At 36.9% G+C, this 24,387-nt stretch overlaps 1 protein-coding gene across 2 annotated transcripts in view; it reads right to left on the bottom strand.

Moving 5' to 3' along the window:
- The window catches only part of BTBD9 (BTB domain containing 9), a 418,266-nt gene that overhangs the window by 377,046 nt on the left and 16,833 nt on the right, over positions 1-24,387 (bottom strand). For both annotated transcript variants that reach the window (XR_014297289.1, XM_082663104.1), the window contains exons 2-3: positions 4,716-4,927; positions 807-1,170 (exon numbers count right to left, since the gene is read on the bottom strand). Coding sequence is in view for 1 of the 2 variants with exons in the window: in XM_082663104.1 (XP_082519230.1) it covers positions 807-1,170; positions 4,716-4,900 (549 nt within the window). In the remaining variant the exon portion in view is untranslated. The remainder of the gene's footprint in view (positions 1-806; positions 1,171-4,715; positions 4,928-24,387) is intronic.

Here is a 24,387-nt window from a genome sequence, read left to right as displayed (position 1 = left end):
GTCACCCCATACAGGTTCTTCAGCAGAGTTTGCATTTATGAGCCGGTAAGATGCATCTAGCATTTAAAATTCAAACCTTTTGTTCCACAGTATTACTGCACCACCACACTTTTGGTTCTCAGATTTCTAAACTGACTGCCAGCAACACTGTGCGACCCTACAAGATCCTTGCCTTTGAAAATTAACTAGGACAATAAAAATCAAAGTTACACTCAAATCAAGACTTGTAGCTTTTTAAAGAGGTTTTCTCATTCGAAGAAGTCAGGTCCTAGGAGGAACACAGAAAGGGAAAGGAAAGACAATCACCAGGGTTGAGAGGAAGATTTGGGAAAAACAGTTTTATTCTAGCTATTATATGGTATAAAACATTGTACAATAGTGAATTCTGGGCCAGAAAATAAAAAACGACAATGACTTAAAGACATCCAATGAAACATAAGATCTTTATGAATCTTCCCCCTCGATAAGGAATTATTAGTAACACTCTGTCAGAGAAATACAAAACCAAAAAACAGGATGCAACACCACAAAGGAGCTTATTTGATGCCATCACATTGAAAACAACCACCAGCAGCACAGTCTCTTTTGCACATAGAACTTATCTGAAGAACCTTAAAAGAAAACAGCAGCAATCTGCCTCTCTCTTATATGATCTAGAGTCTCAGTAGCCAGAGGCAGGTGGCTAGACAACCTCTTCCACACTAATGGTTTTTATTTTTTTATTCTTAGTTCACTGCCATATTTCTAACTTACAGATATAAATAAAACAGTGCATGCCTGTAAATTACTTGTAGACAATGACACACCTTAGAAAGGGAGAGGAAGCCTTCGCTTGAGAGCACCTCCTGAGCATTTCTGTCCATAAACATGCAGCACATGGACGTTAACTTGGGAAGGGAGTAGAGACTGGCAACATCAAAAGTCATACAGACATTCTGAATGTTAAGTATGGTGCAGAGGTACTCAGAGGTAGAATCCTCCAGCTCTGGAAATCCATATTTATGAGCCAGGCTCAAAAAGTCCAGCAGCACCTCCTCCTTCTCATCTGTCAGCGTTGCCCGCCCAGTGTAGATGTATTTAAGTAGCATTGTGAATGCTTCTGCAGTGGTGTCTTGGAGAGGGATTTCGGCTTCAGGCTGAGATTCTCGCATTCCACCATACAGTAATGCTCTGCACATCAGAGAAGAAACACATGAGAAAAACTTCAAATAGGATGTGCTACAAAATTATGAAATAAAGGTTATCAACATTATAAAAAACATACATGTGTTTAATGACACAAAGATTCAGGTGAAGAAATGCATAATAATAACTTAAAATAGTTCTCTAGAGAAAGACATAATTTAAAAACTATTTTGAATTAATTCTATAAGTTGAACTAACGAATAATCCTGAGAGCTCAAGATACATAATAGACATTCATTAATTAGAAAGATGAAAGTGCTCTTTTGAGAGGAACAGTGAAATCAATATAAACCTGTTAAAGGTCAAGAAAGTAGTTTAAAAAGTAAAGCTCCAGAGGAAAAGATAATCAGATGAAAACAATTAAACACAAGCAGGCGCCATTCTCCCTGTCAGGCTGGCAGAAATTAAAAACCTGTTAATATTCAGCACTGCAAAAACAATGGAAAAACAGGTTTTCTCATGCACTGCTTTGAGAGTATAAATGGGTATCCCTTTTTGGAAAGGAATTTAAGTAATATTTATTCAAATCTAAAATGTGCATACCCTTCAACTCAGTAATCTCACTTTTAGGATAAAGATAAATGTATAAGATAATACAGCAAGATAAAGATAAATGTATAAGAAGATATATTGAAACAATGGAAAAAATCTTAAATGTCCATCAAGAGGCACATGGTTGAAAAAACTATGATATACACATTCTATGCAGCCATTAGAAAGATCAAGGGAGATCAAAATATACTGTCTTGGAAAGATGTCCAGGATATAGTTAGTAAGTCAGTTTGCAGATCCCTATGTGTTGCATGGAAAAGAGTGTATAACACACACTTACATTTGTATGCGCACAGGTATATATAGATATATCTATTTATATTGAGGAGAAATACATATTAAACTGTTAACAGTGGTTGTCTCTAGGGAATAGGATTAGATGGCTGAAAGGGAAGGGTCTTCATTTGTCAGTTTATAAATTAAAAATGAAATTCATGATGGGATTACGGATAATTTGACTTTTCTATTTTGTCTTCCAGTATTTTTCAGATTAAAAAAAAATCCCCACATTATTGCTTATCTGCTCATCTAAATAATGAAAACTAGATAATCCAGTCAGGTAGTAAATTTACATTTCTACCTCTATTACTCTAGGAGAAATAATATGAACCAGTTAAAGTTTCCAATCCATCAAGAAAGAAAGGGTGGCCAGAGGAGGACTAGGGAGGAGTGCAGAAAAGGAAGAGTAATGAGTGAGAAAGAAAATGTGTAAAAGTGAGAGCAAGAAAATAAGGGGACAAAAAGAGACTCCCATATTCCTAAGATTCTCAGAGCAGGACTAGCATTTCAAAGTTTCCCTCCATGCTCGCCTAGAACTCCTCCCACCGTCCCCCGGAAAAGCAAGACAGGACATTCTTGCTTGCCTCACAGAAATAGTTGCAACTACCCAGCAAAAGATTCATGAATATTCTGAGCATACTTCCTCACTGGGTTATAGTATGCCTAAAAACACCTGTGAAGGTTTCCATGAATCCAGAGAGCATCCAATCATAACCTTAAAATTGCTAGATTAAAGGATACCTTCCTAGGGAGATCTTGCCAAGACCTATTCCCACTCCAGTGTGATCCATGGTACTTACCTGGATTCTCGATGCTTTAAAAGTGGTTTTGATGAGGACCCCTAGGAAGCCTAAATATGAACCCCCAACTTGTGGAAGGTTCCCTCCGGTACAGTTAGCTTGTCCTTATCTGGGAACTGATAGGCTCTATGACCACACTCATAAGGTCTCTCCTGACTGCTGACAGTTAACTTTCCTTTGCACATGAACAGTGTCAGCAATGAGAATCAGTCTAAGATAGCATTGGTAATGACTGAGTTTAGCCTGTTGAGCCATCAGCTATTATAAAGGTTCAATACCCACAAAGAGACAGCAAGAACAATAAATGAAGGGAGCGTATTCCATTCATTCAATACGATCTTCAAATTTCTAAAAGTCCTTGAGTTTCTTTTAAGAATATACTGATCACCTAAAAGATACCCACCTACAGTTGTCTCAAATTATTTTTGAAAGAGGGAAGATATATAATAGTAACAAATACTAAACATAAGGCTGAAAAGTTCTAAACTAGTGAAGAGTGGACTTTTACAAGACACTTTAATATAATGAATGGAAGAATGAAAAGGGAAAGAAGCACAAAAGTGGACAGAGGACAGAGGCTGGTATCAAATAATGACAAGACCAAGGCCAGCTGCCTTGCCTTGATAGGAGCATGTTAGCTAGAATTCTTAATAGACTCCTCTCTTTTCTAAGCTCCTGGCTGTATTTACAGTGGCATTTTATATTTACGAGATGAAACGTTCTAAAAATGTTTATAAAGCACTGTAAGAGTTATAGCTAAACAATAAATATTTCCAAGAAACACATTTTACTACAATATGTGTGACTCTATGTTGGTTTTGCTGTCTCGGTTAATTCTGATTGTAAAAATCAGAGTGCAGTTTTCACTAGAAGATAACTGAAATTTTATCCATGGCTTCAGCATCTCAATTTCGCGATATCAAGTTTCACAGGCAAATCCATGACTTTTTGGATATGGACTCTATGGATCTGTCAAGGATACATTATCAGTCAATAATTCAGTGATGATTCCCTTTTAACTAAGATTAGGTAAAATGTAGAGTAATTAGGGCTTCCCTGGTGGCGCAGTGGTTGAGAGTCTGCCTGCCGATGCAGGGGACACGGGCTCGTGCCCCGGTCCGGGAGGATTCCCACATGCCGCAGAGCGGCTGCGCCCGTGAGTCATGGCCGCTGAGCCTGCGCGTCCCGAGCCTGTGCTCCGCAACGCGAGAGGCCACAGCAGTGAGAGGCCCGCGTACCGGACAAAAAAAAAAAAAAATGTAGAGTAATTAGACCTCAGTTTAACATTTATAACCCTGGAAATTAGGGGTCTAAGTAACAAACAATAGCTACGTATATGCACAAGTATGATTTTTACATTAATTAAACACATCTTTTGTTTAGTTTTGGCTCTAATATAACTATGAAACTGAGTCTCAGTAAATATTTAAGTTTCCTTTGCTTTGGGGTTGTCAAACGGCATGTCTTAGAGATCTGTTGGGTAGTCTGAAACTAAGATGTATACGTGTTCACTGGCGAGTCCAGAGGTCAGTCTACTCGTACAACAAGAGGCCTATCTGCCAATAAATCAGTTTAAGTTCCATTAGCCATCAACTGTGAGGAGAGGGCGAAGGCAACAAAGACTCAGCCTGAGAAATATTGTTGAGACCCTGAAAAATGGTTGATCGGGTACAGTCTAGCCTAAGAAGCCTCCTAACCCTATGATTCTAAGATGACTCCTGAGAGGAAAAGGTGATTTTCAAAACATAACAAAAAGTTGACAAAGATTAAATTCTTACAGATGTTGAATTGAATGACTGCTAGAATTTATTGTTGTTTTGTTACATATTTTTCACAGAATGGAAAACACCAGTGTTTTCTACAAGTGACTTCAATCTTCAAAAAGTAATATACACTTACCGAAAATATTGGCACCTTGCTGCTAAAATTACCCTGTGGGCAGGAAAACGTTTCTTTTCCACAACAAATGTGACGTCGCCATATTCTTCCCCAATCAACAAGGCACCAATATGTTCAGACAAAATGTGCACATGATCAATTTCCCCCACTGCAGTGAAGGGGCGAAGAGGGTGGCTGTTACTCATCTTGTAGAACAGATGATAGTCGTTGATCTATTATATAAAGAAGGGATGACAGTTAGTGAGGAGAGGGGAGTACACTTCGAAAATCACATACCACAAACACAGATAAGTAAAAATGTATATCTAAAAAAATCACAAAAGAGAGCAATTTCATCATCATTGGTATCTATATTAACCCATCTATTCTGGGAAGCAATTCAGCCTACTTCCATTAACTCCACTATTCTCACTGCCTTATCACACTAAAAGTCAGGATCTTCAAACACTAACAGCACTTGGAGCCATCACAATCTAGAAAACTGTGTTCAAACTACAAGTCCCTTATTTCTCAGTATCTCAGGAAAAGGAAAATCAACAACCAGAAGAGCTCCTCTTTTAGCACAGATATATTTACTAAGGTGGGTATAACTAACTAGACCCAGTGGAAAACTTGTTCAGGCACAGATCTAGGCCTAAATCACAAAAAGAATAAACCAAATCGTAAGATTTCAAATGATTACAGAGGTTTTGGTCTGAAACCCTCTTAAATATTTTATAAAAAATTATAATCTTCTTAAGTCACAGAAAAATAACTTGACATTTATTAATAGAAGCTTATAGTAAGCATCCTAACCTCCCTCAAAAAAAGAATAACTCCAATATTTTTCTGAAGACTGTAACTTCCAGTCCAAACTTGCACCCCTGATAATCAGGTAGCCTGTGTTTACCAGAACATCATTATATTTAATCTCACTTCCTTGCTTTTGTATGCAATGCCTTTCTACAAATGTAACCGAAAATCAAAGGGCTAAAACTTGATTAACAGCTTTACATATTAGAAGGGGAGTTATTTTCTTCAAAAGCTAAAAATTTTTATATTCTTAAATCTCTACTGTATTTGCAGGTAGTACTTTTCCAGGTGTAAGTAACCCAGCAAGTGGATGAGAGCCCTCACTAGCATGCAGGTACCTGAAGTGAAGATGTGGCTGACAACTCAGAGGTGAGCCAGCTACCCCTCTGTTGCACCAGAAAATAGAAGAAATGAGCCAGATGTGCTCTCTCCACTAGACCTCCACATTTTTTTTTTTAATTTTAGAATTTTATTTATTTTCTTATACAGCAGGTTATTAGTTATCCATTTTATACATATTAGTGTATATATGTCAATCCCAATCTCCCAAGACCTCCACACCTTCTTGAACTCTCCACTTGTACCACGATTAAAGATTAAGCCACTCCTAATCTTTAAACCTCCACATCCAGGTCCATTATCAACAAGGTATGTGAGAAATTGTCGTTATCTCCCGAGACTGTAGTGGAAGATCCTCACAACCCAGTTTCCCCAGTTACTTGTTACTCCATGCCCACCCCCAATTGAGGAAGCAACAGCAAGGAATGTGATGCAGAGGAACATGGAGGATGAGTTAGGCAAGGAGACACCCACCCCAGGTAAGTAAATAAGCTCCTGGCTCCCTATAGTAGGAACATCAGAGGGCTATCAGCATACTCCCCTCATTCTCAACGCAAATCCCTCTCCTTCAACTGCAACCTGCATTCAAAAGCCCTAAAAACTGAATCATCTCCAGTCACTTGTGTGTGAAAGACCAAATTCAGCTTAAGAGGATCCAATTAGGAGTGTCAGCAGATCATGTGAAATTCAATCATCTAACATGCGACACAACAGTCTAACACAGAAGTCGGCAAACTTGCTGCAAAGGGTCAGATAGTAAATATTTTAGGGTTTGCAAGCTATACAGCCTCTGTCACTACCATTCAACTCTGTCATTGGGAGCCTAAAAGCAGCCAGAGACAATAAGTAAATTAATGAGCATGGCTTTGTTCCAATAAAACTATTTACAGAAAAGGACCAGATTTAACCCTCAGGCTATAGTTTGCCATCCCTGCTCTAACAAATGATCAAGGACTGACTGTACTCTAGGCAAAGGATAAGACTGCTTTTGCTTTTTGTTTTGGTTTCTGGCTGGGTTATCCAAACGATGTTCAAAAGAGCATGGTCATTTCCTATATCAGCCATGAAATTCTGAAAGCTACTGGTACCTGATTTCAAAATCCCATTTTCCTTCAACATGAACTCTCATTATCACTATCCAATAGTTCAATGACAGTGCATGACTCTAAACAAAATAGATGCTTTCCCTAGCTGAAAGGACGCCACGCATACACCCACTGAATATGTTCTCTGGTATCATATTATCTTAAAATTTTATCTAAGTCATGAGTGAGACTCAAATGATTAACTAATAACTCTTGATGGACAATGATAGATTTTGGTTAACTAGCTCAAAGGTAAATTTATAATTCTTCAACTGATACATAATAAACTTTAATACTACATATATAAATATCTATCTTAAGTTCTCCAGATCTGAACTTCTTAATACATACAATTTCATTTTGCTAAGTTTACATTCTAATTATGCTTTTCCAACTGGAGACATAAAGCAAATATTTCCGGGTATAGAAAACAGACACTTAGTACGGAATAAACACAATCTGTATTGGCATATAGAAATAATTTTAATTAGACCAGTGATTCTCAATGAGCTTGCCACACACTGGAATCACATAGGGAGCTTAAAAAAGGAAAAAAGATGCTTGAGCCCCACCCACCAGAAATTCTGATTTAATTGGTCTGGAATGTGGAATCCCTATTCTGAAGCCATTCTTATGAGCAGCCTACAAAATAGCCACTGATTTAGACTCTGCTGTTCTAGGTTCACATCCCTTCTCAGGTGCATAAATATACAAAATATCTGCTAAGAATATTTATTTAGGATATGATTCCATTTTTAATCTTACTGCAAAGATGCAAATGATGCTAACAAAGGTACCAATGCTATAGCTTATATGCAGAAAATATTTTCGCCCAATGCCCTAGCTTATCTGTGAAGTGACAGTTTGCATCCATCCACTTGCATTTAAAAAAACCATGTTTTAGAAACTATACATCAATAAAATTAATAATTAATAACTTTAATAATAATAATAATCTTCAACTGATACATAATAAACTTTAATACTACATTTATGTTAAATACTACATTTATGTTAAATAAAGTTTAACATTTAAAACTTTAACATTTTAAACATTTAAAACTTTAACATTTTAAACCATCAAGTTTAATTTGATAAATAAAATTGAGAAAAAAATTAAAGCTCATGGAGTAAAACTATTTACTGACATGTTTCTTATGCTTTCATACTTATTATTCTGCTACTAATGACATACGTGGTCTTTGACAAATGTTCTAACTTCCATGCAATTATTTCCATACCTGTAATGACAAAGTTATAGTACATTTTTAAAGTTATGTCTTAAAACTCTGCCACTGCCTTTTAATACCACTGTTTTGTCCTGTCATATGAAATGGACTCTCATAACTCAGCAAATGTCTGGACTCATGACTGTAATTTATTACACAAAAGCATCAAAGGAAGATCAGCAAAGGTTTTGAAAAAGCACATGGGGCAAAGTCTGGGAGAAACCAGACACAAGCTTTCAAGACTCCTCTCTCAATGGACTTACATCGAACGTGCTAAATTCCCCCAGGAAGCTGTGAAAGCACGATGCCAACCAGGAAGCTTTTTAGAGACTCAATACCCAGGGTGTTTAATGAGGGCTGTTCATATAGATAGGACTGAAGACATGGAGCCTAAAAACCTATCCAATACACTTATTTAAACTTAGATTTGGATAGGAGAAAGGGATACTAAGAAAATAACCTACCCCACCTGCCTAAATGTATTCCTAACCCCTGACCTCCTAACATGCCAGATCCAAACAGTTTCATGGACAGGTTTCTTCAAAACTTCAAGGATCAGATAATTAGAATGTTATTTAAACTATTCCTGTGCACATGAGAAGTTTTCTGCTTCTTCCTATGAAGTCAATATAAGCCTGACACAAAGATGTGACCACATTCACACACTCAAAAATCAGTATACATGAAAAAAAAAGCCTGTGTATAATATTGGAAAACAGAATTAAGCAGAAGGATTCATGACAAAGTTGGTCAATTCCAAGAAAGAAATTTGAATATTAGGAAAAATAACTATCATCAAATTAAAAGGTTAAAGGAGAAAAAAATCATATAATTAGCTCAATAAAAGCTAAAATTCCTTTTATTTTAAAAGTTTTAATTGAATAGGAATAAAAGAATACTTCCTAAAATTTATACACATATACACAGCCTAACTACAACAGATATAAGCATCTAGTTAATAATAAAACAGTAGAAACATCCCTAGAAAGTTCAGAAATAAGATAAGGATGTCTATTCATCACTATTAACATTTTTCAGGAACAAAAGATAATACAATTAAGAAAACCAAGTTAAAGGTAAATGGCTTAGGAAACAAACAGGCAAAGTAATCACTATTTGCTGATAATCTCATTGCCCACATGAAAAATCCATGAGAATCAACTGAAAAAATATGAGAAAACAAGGAAGGTTCACTAAGGTGACCACATAAAATTATTACAGTTGACCCTTGAACATGGGTTTGAACTGCAGAGTCCACTTATACTCGGATTTTTTCAATAGTAAATGCTACAGTATTACACGATCCACAACTGTGGATCCTCACATGCGGAGGAAATGCAGATACAGAGGAACCTCACACGGAAGGCCGACTATTACATTCAAATTTTCAACTGTGCAGAGGGTAGGCCCCCCAACCATTGAGTTGTTCAAGGGTCAACTGTATATGAAAATATATAGTAACCTTTCATGCCCAAAACAACCAGCTAGAAAATATGAGGGAAATGACCTGCAATCTATAATTGCAAAACATAAGCAATACCTAGGAATAAACTCAGAGAACATGTAAAGGAAGTTATAAAACTCTTCTGAGGGACTTAAGAAAAACAAATGAAGAGACATACCCTGTTTGGAGATGTTGTAAAGAGACCAATCATCTCTAAATCACCATGTGAAAAAAGCATATTTGGTATTTTATTGTACTTTATATTGTAAACAAAAATAATGCTTTAGGGACTTCCGTGGTGGTCCAGTGGCTAAGGCTCTGCACTCCCAATGCAGGGGGACTGGGGTCGATCCCTGGTCAGGGAACTAGATCCCACATGCCACAACTAAAAGTTCCCATGCCACAACTAAATATCCCGCATGTGGCAACGAAGATCCCGCATGCCACAACTAAGACCCGGTGCAGCCAAATAAATAAATAAATAAATAAATATTAAAAAAACAAAAACAAAAAATGCTTTAGCAACAGAAAGCAAAATTCAACAAAACATTCTTGGTAGGGATACACAGTTAAACACAGTAATTTGACAAATGGGCACACATATTAGAACACTGAGAAGGAAAAATGAGAATTTTATATTTACCAATAAGTTTGTAAAGCTGAGAGACACAGTTCTAATTAACACAGGAATTAAAAGTAATCCTGATGAGAATCACAACAGAGTTTTTAAAGTAAATTGAGGTAAAGAAGTTCATCTGAAAGAATAAACATGTGATTTCATATATATTCTAAAAAAAGAACAATGAGAAGAGGCCAGTTTACTGGATGAGAAAGCAAATCATAAATTAGAACAATTAAAACAATGTCATATTAGAGAGATATATCACTGAAACATTAGTCCAGATATAAACCCAAGTATACATAAGAATTCAGTATAGTATATATAAATGTAGCGTTTCAATTCAGTGGGAGAAAATATGCATTTTTTCAATAAAAAATGTTGGCTGGCCGTTCTGAAAGAAGTAAGCTGGATATTCACACAAGAGCACAAAAATAAATACACAAGAATGTCAACTTCAGCGCTTTCTGTAACAGTAAAAAATCGAAAAAACTTAAAGGTCCATTTAATGGGAATTGGATAAACAAATAATGGTAAGCCTCTACAATGGAATATTATACAATGATTTTAAAAGAATAAAGTTAAATACTTTATTGACATTGAAAAAATTTTAAATATATGTATTTACATGCAAAAAGGCAAGCTGCAAAACAATATTATAATAAAATCTTATTTTGTTAAATACATAGAAAGCAAACATCAAATTTTTTTGTTTTGTTTTGTTTTTTTGTTTTTTGTTTTTTGCGGTACGCGGGCCTCTCACCACTGTGGCCTCTCCCATTGTGGAGCACAGGCTCCGGACGCGCAGGCTCAGCGGCCATGGCCCACGGGACCAGCCGCTCCGCAGCATGTGGGATCCTCCCCAACCGGGGCACGAACCCGTGTCCCCTGCATCGGCAGGCGGACTCTCAACCACTGCGCCACCAGGGAAGCCCCAAACATCAAATTGTTAACAAGGGTTAACCCAATGGATTAGGGCTGTGGGAAAAATTTTACATAGTGTACTACATATTCCTGTAATGTTTAAAATTTTTATAACAAGAATGTTTTATTGTAATAAAACTATACACAAATATTTCAATAACTTTGGCTACTAAAATTACAAATTAAATTAGCTTTTGAATGAGACAGCAAGTGTTTTAATTTGCCACATCCAGTAGTACCTGATTTAATGACTAAGACAGAATGGTAAGCAGAAGGACTATATATTACGTCCACAGTTAAAAATTAATTAACAACTTGAAGTCAAGGACAAAAAGTTCATTACACTAAGACAGGCAAAAAGTAATGAATATCAGATACCTGGGTAGCATGGCCTAGGACAGTCTATCTGATACATCCCAACTAAAGATCTTCACCTTATGAGATTTTCAGTATGACTTTTTCTAAATTTACAGATTTTCTCAGATGCAAACAAAGTGCTCTGAGATTTGCTCCTGCTGACAGTCCCAGAGGGCAAGGGCAATCTATTTATTCAAGCTGCTCCTTCAAGGTAAGAGGAAAGAGAAGGGTAGGAAGGCAGGGGGAGCAGGGACTTACTCTGAGAGAGGAAATGGTATCATTCATGATACCATATACAATTATTAGTTGAGGGTTCTGAGACTTCCTATGAATTTATTTACCAGGGATGGTGGTACAGAAACTACACTTTTTTTTTGTGGTTGGTTAACTCTCCTGGATTCAAATGCATCAGAAAAAAACAAAAAAGACTAAAGCCGCAGTACTAAAATTCTCAGGGTTATTGACTATTTACTATGCTATAAGAAACCCACACCCATTTGTTCTAACCAAAATAGTAAACAATGTCCATCAATAAAGTGAGAATGCCGTATGTAGTTCACAATGTTGTAATGCTATAATTGCCTCTTATTCAAAAAAACAAGCTGACCTAAATATCAATTTCTTTACTTAAAGCTCACTTCCAGCAGAACTGTTTACAAACTTTTCTTTAACAAGAGCTTACTATATTTTTTAGAATTAAAGTTTACTCTCCAGAGCTTAATCAGGAAATAGACAAAAGGCAAAGTTCCATCAGGTGGAGATGCAAAAGAGTCCTTGAATGCTGTATAAATCTCCCCTGGGAAACCCTCTCCACCCCCCCCCCCCATATTTCCTGACTGAAAGAACTTTATGGGAAAAAAAACCTTCTGCTCTTTAATTGCAAAATATAAATGATCTTTCTCTTGAGGAAAGAGATGGCATTTATAAGCATATGGTTTAGCAATTTCTTTCTGCTCTTAGTACCCATGTGGTGTGTAATTTGAAGTAGTAATCCTTAAACTTTAAATTAATATTGCTTGGGGAAATAAATGATGTCCTGTCTGCATCTTAAACACTCACAAAAAATCACATTCTACTTTCTCATTGGAAGGATGCCTCACTTCTTGATATATACTCTACCCTTGTCATCCAAATGTCTGAATAAACAGGTGTAGACTGACCATACTAGCAGGTGTAACCTTGATTCTGATATTTTGCAAATCCAATTCTAAACCTTGCAGAAGAGTAGTATCACCAGGCAGTAAAGTGCTATGGTAAGAAGAGTTCACGGGCATTTTCTCGTCTTGGGATTCCTGAGATCCCTTTTCTCTGAGAAAAATTAAATGATTTCTAACATCCAGTCCAGCTCCAAATTCTTGTCGTTCTATGATTTTATATGTTTGTAAACAAATGTTTATAGATATACTCAACTTGGAACACTAAGGAACTGTACCATAAAAATACTTGATGAGATTATTTTATGAAGACTGTATGTAACTCCATTTACCAATTGCCACATTGATTCTACACTTCTTGGCCAAAGGACAAACTAGTTTCTGAATCTATATATAATTCATTCAATAAGAGATTTATTGAGCTCTCTCTACGATACAGGCCCAGTGCTAGGTGACAGAAACACAAAGACTAGTGAAAGATAAAGTTGCTCACTGTCCACTGAGGAAGCTAGGGCTAGATGACAAATAATGTCAACTCTAGAACTAGCAGGCCATGATTTCATGATTTGTAGAAAGTCAAATACAGTAATCTTCCATAAGTACCGTACCAAAACAACTATAAAAAATTATCTGTTATACTCATGTGTCAGAATAAGAGTTAATATTCAAATAATTAGCAAATTGCTCTCTAAAATGGGGTACTCACATCCTAGGGAGAGTTGAATACAAACCATAGGAATTTGGGAAGAAAATCTTAACACTTATATTGATATATATTTTTAACCTAGCAAAATGAGAAAAAAGGCAGTGTCCTCCTTTGTTCAAGGGAAATATCAGGTTTACCTGGGACTGCTTACTTGAATTTACCAAAGGTTATATAGTTTAAATTAAATTATTGCTCACAAAATGACAAGTGAATTTAAAAAGTTTCCTGCAAGGAAACCACTGATTGAAGATAATGTAACATTGCCAACACAAGCAGACAACAAGAAAATGGCCACTATGACAACTCTACCCCTAGTAATCTGATTTTACAAGAAGGTGACCCCTCCCCCAATAAGTCCTAGAGATCTAATACACAGCATAGTGACTATAGACAGCAGTACTGTATTATAATCAAACTTGCTAAGAGACTAGAACTTGATTATTCCAACTACTAAAAAGAAATAATTATGTAACATGATAGAGGTCCTAATTATTGTACAATGGCAATGATATTATAATATATAAATGTAGCAAATTAACATGTTGTACACCGTGAATTTACACAGTTATATGTCAAATATATTTCAGTAAAAAACTGACCCCCAAATTTGCAATTATCAAGGTCATTTGAAACATACACTATTATTAACAATGAACCTCCATATTAAAGGCATTAAAATGACAAGACTATAGTACAGAGCTACAGTAGTCAAAACAGTACAGTACTGGCACAAAAATAGAAATATAGATCAATGAAACAGGATAGAAAGCCCAGAAATAAACCCACGCACCTATGGTCAATTAATCTATGACACAGGAAGCAAAACTATTCAACAAAGAAAAGACAGTTCCTTCAATAAGTGGTTCTGAGAAAATTGGACAGCTACCTGTAAAAGAATGAAATTAGAACATTCTCTAACACCATACACAAAAATAAACTCAAAATGGATCAAAGACCTAAATGTAAGGCCAGACACTATAAAACTCTTAGAGGAAAAAATAGGCAGAACACTCTTTGACATAAATCGCACCAATATCTTTTTTGATCCACCTCCTACAGTAATGAAAATAAAACCAAAAATAAACAAATGGGACCTAATGAAACTTAAAAGCTTTTGCACAGCAAAGGAAACCATAAAAAAAATAAGACAACCTACAGAATAGGAGAAAATATTTGCAAATGAAGCAACCGACAAGGGATTAATCTCCAAAATACACAAACAGCTCACGCAGCTCTATGTCAAAAAAACAGCTCAATCCAAAAATGGGCAGAAGACCTAAGTAGACATTTCTCCAAAGAAGACATACAGATGGCCAAAAAGCACATGAAAAGATGCTCAACATCACTAATTATCAGAGAAATACAAATCAAAACTACAATCAGAATGGCCATAATCAAAAAGTCTACAAACAATAAATGCTGGAGAGGGTGTGGAGAAAAGGGAACCCTCCTACACTGTTGGTGGGAATGTAAATTGGTACAACCACTATGGAGAGCAGTATGGAGGTTCCTTAAAAAACTAAAAATAGAACTACTATATGATCCAGCAATCCCACTCCTGGGCATATATCTGGAGAAAACCATACTTCAAAAAGATACATGCACCCCAATGTTCACTGCAGCACTATTTACAATAACCAAGACATGGAAGAAACCTAAATGGCCATCAACAGAGAGATGGATAAAGAAGATGTGGCACATACATATTGTAAAATGGAATATTACTCAGCGTTAAAAAAGAACAAAATAATGTCATTTGCAGCAACATTGATGGACCTAGAGATTATCATACTAAGTGAAGTAAATCAGACAGTGAAAGACAAATATATGATATCACTCATATGTGGAATCTAATTTTTTAAAAAATGATACAAATGAGCTTATTTACAAAACAGAAACAGACTCACAGATTTTGAAAACAAACTTACGGTTATCAAAGGGGAAACATGTGGGAGTGGGGATAAATTAGGAGCTTGGGATTAACATACACACACTACTATATATAAAATAGATAACCAGCAAGGACCTACTGTATAGCACAGGGAACTCTACTCAATATTCTGTAATAACCTATATGGGTAAAGAATCTGAAAGAGAATCAATATATGTATATGTATAATTAAAGCACTTTGCTGTACATCTGAAACTAACACAACATTGTAAATCAACTATACTCCTATAAATTTTTTTTTTAAGGCAGAAGCTTAAAACAAAGTAACAATCTAGTAGCAAATTAACCATTTTGCAATAGGGACACAGAAAGTACTTCTCACCTAATAATAATGGTTACTATTATTGAAGACTTAATTATAAGCTAGGCAGAGTACTAAGCATTTTACACACACCACCTTACCTAGAATTCTAACAAGTGGATTAGGTAGGTACTTTTTTTATCCTATTTAACAAATAGGAAATTGAGGGACAGATAAGATTAGGCAACTAGTCCAAGGACACAGACAATAAATAGCAGATTTAAACCAACGTCTGTCAAGGTCCTGAACTTATAAGAGTTATGCTATGGAAGAAGTCAGAAATGAGTCTCACTCTGACTCCTAGACTTGCCAACTAGCTCCTCACACCAGTAGTTCTCAAACTTTTTTTTAAATACCCTATTCAGACCCGGTAAATATGCCATGGGTGATAAAAAAAAAAGGAGGTGTCACTTTTCAATCCAACTTTTGGAGATTACATATATATCTGCTTTACTAATATGGGGAGAATAATTCACATTTTAACTACAATGTAGTTAAAACTCTAGTTACTGAAAAATTACAGACCAAGAATATTATTAATACAAATATGCATCAATATACACTATAGAGTTAGCTGAACAACCTGTAACAAATTAAATTGATAATGATAAGGCTAAACAGCAATTTATAATTAAAAAAAAACAGAAACAACTGAAAAACACAACTCAACATAACAGTGATATGTATCTTTCCAAAAACATAAACTAATTCTAACTTACACATGTTCATATGTGGAATAGGAGTTTTGCAATGCTGCATCAGACTGCTTAGTAGCCAGACTTCTTAGTAGAACACTAAATCAGAATCCTTTATAAACTCTAGTATTATGCAAACGTGGATTTATGAATGCCACGTCTTACATATTCTTAATGCTTCACTTGTATGGTTATTAGCAAGTTGCCAAAGGATATATATAAATGAAAGACTATGAGATCACCTGACATTTGCCATTATTTTTTGATCAGGGCCTACCAGTGACCTTGGGCCATCTTTTTTTTTTTAGATGTTGCGGGTAGGAGTTTATTAATTTATTTATTTTGACTGTGTTGGGTCTTCGTTTCTGTGCGAGGGCTTTCTCTAGTTGTGGCAAGCGGGGGCCACTCTTCATCGCGGTGCGCGGGCCTCTCACTATCGCGGCCTCTCTTGCTGCGGAGCACAGGCTCCAGACGCGCAGGCTCAGTAGTTGTGGGTCACTGGCGCAGTTGCTCCGCGGCATGTGGGATCCTCCCAGACCAGGGCTCGAACCCGTGTCACCTGCATTAGCAGGCAGATTCTCAACCACTGCGCCACCAGGGAAGCCCTGGGCCATCTTGTGAGAAGTGTTTTCCTAGACTAGGCAATGCTCCTGGCTTAGTTTGGCAATGACATCTAATTCTGGGGTGGCTGGGAAAAGCTATTCTATTATTCAATCACAAAATATCTGAGACTCCCAAGGCAAAAACAGCCCAATATATAATTTGTAGTATTATTTTTATTTTCTATTCATTACTGCTTCAGTTTCTCTGGATCCAATCTCTAATTAAAACAATCTTGGGCCTCCCTGGTGGCGCAGTGGTTGAGAGTCTGCCTGCCGATGCAGGGGACACGGGTTCGTGCCCCGGTCCGGGAAGATCCCACATGCCGCGGAGCGGCTGGGCCCGTGAGCTATGGCCACTGAGCCCGCGCGTCCGGAGCCTGTGCTCTGCAACGGGAGAGGCCACAACAGTGAGAGGCCCGCGTACCGCAAAAAAAACAAAAATAAAAGCAAACAAAAAAAACAATCTTTCCCAAACACCGGCAAACAAACAACAGCGTTCAAATCAGGTATGCTAGAACAAAATAAGTATCAAATGACCCAGGAGAGTTTCATTCTATTTTAAAGTTTCCCCAAATATTGAAGCTTGCTTCTTTCTTCCCTAGAGTACCTTCTTGAGCTTATGCTTCAGAAAGGGATAAGGTACAGAAACCTATCACCAGATTTTATTAACCCATTTCCCAAAGACCTACGTTATCCAGCCACAACCTTCCCTCAGTCTCTCAGCTCTTGTTTGTGCCACTGTGTAACTCCCTATAAGTCAACCCTCTATACAATGGGATCACTTTTGTAAATGACAAGTCACAGACTGCAACTCTAAGAATGGCTATCACTTATAGATCTCAGAGTTTATATAACTATCCTTTTTTGGGTTATCAGCCTTACTGGTCCCAAGTCTATTGAAAATTATATGAACTGTACACTGGGAACAGAAAAATATATGCCCCAAGAGCCAAAAAACAATGAAAAAGTCAAGATGAGTACAGAGGTTATTAGTTATAATAATATTTGAAAATACAGGACAGCCATTTCTTTTTAATTTCTTCAGTGGCAACTTATGGGTCTGTAATATTCTTGCCCAGATTTAAATTATAGGATATTTTCCTAATTAATAAAGGTTATTATAGCGTGAACTCCCATTAACGCAGTGGAATCATCAATTGCAACAATTTAATTTCTTTGTAGCAAAGCTACTGTGAACATTTGCATTATTGTCTGCATAAAGGAAATTGGCTTTTCATTTGTAGATGTTATAAAAATGTTCTACTGTGCATACTTTGATGCAGTTTGTTAAACCCTGCTATCTTGGCTATCTTCTGTGAAATTTAAAAGAAGATCAGTTATGAGAAATTAGTCCACCTAAAATCCTGATTTATAAATTTATTTGTTGCCATTCTAGCATATAATCTAAAGGAAATGTTCACATATTATACTAGTCTTCCTTTTGTTCTTTTTTTTCCCCTATATAATCCCTTCCCTTGGTTTTATGAGCATTGTCTTTATTCCTCCAACATACCATTCTCTACTGCAATGAAAAGAAAGAATAAAACTCAGAGATAATTATCCTCATGTAGTCTAGCACTTAACAGTTCAAACTGAGAGCCACTGACCCAAATTTATGGCCAAGGCCAAATCTACAGCCAAATCCAAATCTATAGCATGTATGTAGAATAAGGGGATGAACAGCATGTGTCAAGCAAATAACTTTCATTTCAGGAACAAAATCTTAGGCAGAAAGTTCAAGAAGTCCACGTCTCTTAAGACTAGGAAAATGGACTTTTCCTGTAAAACTGTCATCCTTCATATTCCAAACTTAATCTTACCCCAAATCTTCCATAAACCCCCATGAATATGCAAATATGTGGCCTGCCTATATGTGCACTCTTCCAGTGCACATATAAGCTTCACTGACACGGTGGAAGAATAAAATCCATTAAAAAAGAGAATAATGTACATTTTTTTCCTTCTGTTTTAGAACAAAAACTCTAAAGGGTAACAGATGGGCTTTCTGTATTCTGTGCACTAATATCCCCAAGATGCTACTGAATAATTGATAAGCTTATGATTAGACTGCTATCCTCAGTTCCGAACAACATTCATGGACCAAATTTAATTCAAATCTAATACTGAATTCTATCTCTTTTATCACGATCAAACTATGCATCAAGGCTGATCTCTGTTCCTTAGAATTTCATAAGTTGATTCTTTACCTAAAGTTATCATCTTGATATGTGACCAGCTCAGCTAGAGCATCAATTTGGGATGTCACTGACACAAATTCTCATAGCCCATCAAGAAAAGATACCAGGACCATGCCTTTATAAGAGAAACAAGCCTCCAATGCAGATACCTTAGCAATAAATATATTAACACAAGAGGAGGAGATTCCACTTACACTTTATAAGTAGACTACATTCTTTGTTATTTTTAAGAGAAAAAAATAAACTGTAATTAATAAAATTTTTAATGTTAAGTTGGAGTTCATTTAGTTTAAATGTCATCACATTATTTGACATAAAATGATCAAATGTAGCAGAAATGCTATAATAGACCAATGCCTGCAGTCTATTTCCTTCTCCAAGCTTATAAAAGAAGAAGCTTATGTTTTACTTGGCCAACAGGGTAGGGTCAGCTGCTGATGAGGAAGATTCATAAAATACTTCCTTTGCTGTGCTGTACCTATAGGGAAATCTAAAGTAATGCATACACCCTGTGGATAAGGAGGGCTTTAAATAATGGAAGGAGGTAGCTTTTTAAGGATATTAAGTGAAAGATGTTCCATGTAGACAAGATGGCAAAGGCAGGAGTCTCAGGGCACTATCAGAAAATGTGAAACTGAAAAGGAAGTTTGTTTCGAGTAACAACAGAAAAGAAACAGAAACAAACAGTATGGCAGAACCTTGCACTATAAAATGTGTCTAAACTAAGATGCCTCCAAGAGAACACAGAATCAGAAACCGGGAAGTACTCATAGTTCTGCTGGGTAAGATCTGGACAAATCATTTCAAGTCTCTGAGATTCATTTTCTACCTTAGAAAAGGGGTAGAAGGGGTTGGGCCACATTCTGTGGTCCCCTCAAGTTCTAAATCTCTATAACTAAATCATATATGTAGGAAAACAATGATCTCATGTTGCTGTTGGAAATATAAACTGGTTCAGCTTTTTAGAGGTTAATTTAGCAGAATCTGTCAAATTTTTAAATATACATTTCCTATAACCCAGTAATTCTGCTTCTAGGATTATTAATTCAGCATTGCTTGTAATAGCAGAAAGTGGGGGGGGGGGTGGAAAATAAATTACAGTGCATCCCTACAACGCGGCAGCCGTTAATAAGAACGGAATAGATCTGAAAGTTCTGACTTAAGCTCCAAAACACAGTTAACTGCAGAGAGCAGGCCTCAGTTCAATAGGATCCAACTATGTAAATATAAATATATGTGTGTTTCTATATTTAAGAAGGCACTTAAATATCTACTGAACTAATTAAGTAAATACATACATGGAAAAAAGGACTGCAAGGCCACACACCCACTGTTAACAGTAGTAACTTCCAGGGAGGGGGGTGGGAGTGAGGGGATAGAAGGGAGTGAATGGGAAGGTTTATGTTTAAACTCAATGTACTTCTGAAGTGTTTCCTTCTTTTAAAACAAGAATTGACTTATCTTTTATTTAAATGATATTTTAAAAAATTTTAAGAAGTGGAAACTTTAAAAAGTGCTGAAATATTTGTTTATCTAAAGGAGGCCTTTTTTTTTTTTTCAAACAAAAGGATGAATACACTGATATAGATGATCTCTGACTTGCTGTACTTTCCTGAGAAGCAATTTGAGAAGAAATGAGAAACTATTGATGGGAATAGAGTTTTAGTAAAAAACAGATTTTTAATAGTTAAAAATAGCCAAAACAAATTCCTGGAGGGTGGTTACTAGGTCTTTCTCCCTGGTGTCCCACAAGGACAGTATTCAATAAACAAATAATACATTGAAATGAAATGATCTAAGTATAGGTTGGAGACACAAACGTGGGACTCCATGTCACTCTCAGGAATTGATTATAAAAATACATGTGCTCAGGGATTTCCCGGGTGGTCCAGTGGTGAAGAAACCGCCTTCCAATGCAGGGGACGTGGGTTCGATCCCTGGTCAGGGAACTAAGACCCCACATACCATGGGGCAACTAAGCCCGTGTGCCACAACTACTGAACCCGCGCTCCTCAACTAGGGAGCCTGAGTGCTGCAAACTACAGAGCCCACATGCTCTGGAGCCTGCGCCCCAGAACTACAGAGAGGGAAAAAAAACCCCACACGCCACAACTAGAGAGAAGCCCACGCGCCGTAGTGAAAGATCCCACATGCCACAACTAAGACCTGATGCAGAAATAAATAAATAAATAACATGTGCTCATCTTAAAAATATCTCTCAACTGCTTATAACCAAATGTTTTCATTAAGAACTTCTCCCACCCCGTAATATTCAGCAGGTATTTGGTTTCCAAATTTCCACTGTACTAATCAAGGTTATATCCCTGTATCACACTTTGCATGATGTTTCTCACATTTTCCAAATATTTTTAAACTTACAATACCACTTAATTATTATGAGGCCCCTTTCTTGGTGTTCTCTTGCTAAGTGTCTAGTGATTTATTAAGGTTTTTCAACTGTAAATTCTGCAGATACTTCGGAAATGTAAACAAACATTAACAACAGTATAATCCCGAGAGTCAACATTCTGGTAAAAATCTCTGATATAGCCTTATTCTATTTTTCCATTCACAAAAATATAACACTCCTGATGTGCTTTTAGACAGTACACAGGTCTGCATTTTCAGAACGGAGGAAGGACAGGGCTGTTCATTCTTTCTACACGCCAATGTTATTTAGCTTGTTAGGATAAGCCTGTGTTGCTTTTTCTGAGGGGAAGGACCCAGGGAAAGCAAGTGTCTAAGAATGGAAGTTCACGAAGGAAACGATTCAAATAGCTCAGTTCTAGGTATATTTGCTTCTCAGCTAATATTCAACTGAACAAACAATTGGGTGAATGAAGGCTTACTATGAGCCTAGCTACAGGGCAAAGAAAGTAACAGGTGATGAGCATTACCCATAAATATAAACTTAAAAAGTTAATTACTCTTCTCCTTCTGCTGTAACAGCTATAACTTAGAGATCACACAGCAAATGATCACTACAGTTTCCAATCTCACCCCCTCCCCAACGAACAAAAGATGACATTCCAAAAGCAAGTAATGTATAAGTCTTAGAATTCTTACCTCTTTCCCACAGAAAGAATGTTGCAATATCTGGTGGCCAGCCACAAATGCCTCTTTATTTCCAAAAGCGCTTAAGGACTGGACTACTATGAAAACTAACCATGATGAGTAACACTACAGAAAAATGCTGAGTCTCAATGTGGGAAGAAAAAAAGGTTACCTCACTTAGCTTCAGGGCAATGGGAGAGAAAACTCCCCTCGCCCCTGCTCACTGGATCAGACCCAGGAATTACCACTCTGCCTTCTTCAGTTTGCCTCATCTGTGGATTTTCAGCAGGTTTTTTCTCTCTCTGGCTCCACTAAGCAGAACAGTCAGAATTTTCGTTCACTCTCCTGCCCCTTTGGAGTTGCATGGGCCAAAACGGTAGCCAGTCATCATATGTGGCTATTGAGCCCTTGAAAATGAGGCTAGTCCAAATTGAGACATGCTATAAAATACACATTGTATTTCAAAGACTTATGAAAATATCTCATTTATTTTTTCACACTGAGATGTTTAAATGACAACATTTTAGATATATAGGGCTTAATAAAAATATTTCTAAATTAATTTTACCTGTTTTTCTTTCCTTCATCATAGCTACCAGAAAATTTTGAATTACAAAACATGGCTTGCATTTGTAGCTCACATTATATTTCTATCGGACAGCACTGCTTATAAATTGTCTTAGGAAAGGCAGTAAAGAGTATCCAAAGTCACACTGCTTGAGTTCAAATCTTGGCACCACCATTTATTACTGTGTAATCCTTGACACATTAACCTTTTTTCTAAGCCTCCATGTTCTCTTCTGGTAGTACTAAAATGCTACCTCAGAGGACTGTTGGTAGAATTAAATGAGGTAAAACAATTACTATGGTGCCCAGCACATAATATTCAATAAATATTAACCACTACTATCACTGCACAACTATACTGTTGTTATTATTCGTTGCTAGTACATGATGAAGAAAAGGACAAAGATACAGTGGGTAGAAAAAAAGAAAGAGGGTACAAACACAGTCTAGAGAGAATTCTCAGTTTCTCTTCCAAAGACACAGCCCACGTGGAGACCTGCAATACTCAATGGCAGCATCTGAGTATTTCCAGTACACTCTCTTTCCATATAAATATGTCAGAGAATGTGGAAATACATAGTTAAAGGGCACTGGGCCTCCTGTAGCAGTGTGAAGAACCTTACCTTGGACGCCCGGAGACAGACTTGCTGACAAGGTATCAGCAAGGTATCCTCTTTGGCTACTGGTAACCTCATTTGTAAATGAGAAGAAAGGGCTAAAGTTCTCTGAAGTCCCTGCCAGCTATGAATACTCTTCTCCTCTCTTTCTAAAATGGCTGCAGAGCAAGAATGGCTACATCAGAGGTCCACCATCATCACCATAAAAACACCCAATTTAAGCACAGACGCTGCCTTACCACCACTTGTCCAGCCTGTAGAGAAAGCCAGGGATTTGGAATTGTTGGCTCTTCTGAGATTTCATCGTCTTCTCTAATATGAACAAGCTTTTACTACTGGAATTTCTTATATTCCCCTCGTCTGGCTAAATTTGCCTGCTCTTTCAAGGCTCGGAACAGACCTCACACCCTTCAGCAAGAGCCTTCACAGACACTGCCAATCTACGTCAGGTGCCCCTTTTATACGATTTGGAATCAGCTTCTGTTTCCCTCTATCACTGCCCCCATCAACAAGGCCCTGTGATTTTGTTATTGATTTGTCTTGTTGGTAAGCAAACTTCCAGAAAGCAATAACATAAATTCATTCAACAAGTACTGAATGAATGTCTTAATCATCTTTACACTCCCAGAACCTAATACAGTTTCTAGCATATTTGAGCCCTCAAAATTAACCAAAAAAGGCCATATAGATATTAATGGCTCTCTTCTCTGAATTCCAGACCTCTATATCCCACTGCCTACTTTATATCTCTACTTGGTTACCTCAAAGTTACTTCAAAACTCACTTCGTACTCTCTACGTCCTTTCTGCCACTAAAAAGCCTGCCCTCCTACAATGTTCCTCAGCTCAGTGAATCCAATTATGGAAACCAGAATGACACCTGCTTCAACCTTACACCCATACCTAATTCATCAGCAAGTCTTTTAATGTTACATCCTAAATGAGCTCTCAAATCAATTTACTTCTTGGCAACTTCTATGCTACCATTCTAGTCCTCACCACCCTTGTCTCTCATTTGGACCATCTCTTAGCTCCTAAC

The sequence above is a fragment of the Grampus griseus genome (genome assembly GCF_964374135.1).
Source record: "Grampus griseus genome assembly, chromosome: 10".
Lineage (NCBI taxonomy): Eukaryota > Metazoa > Chordata > Mammalia > Artiodactyla > Delphinidae > Grampus > Grampus griseus.
This window is presented reverse-complemented; position numbering and strand designations above follow the sequence as displayed.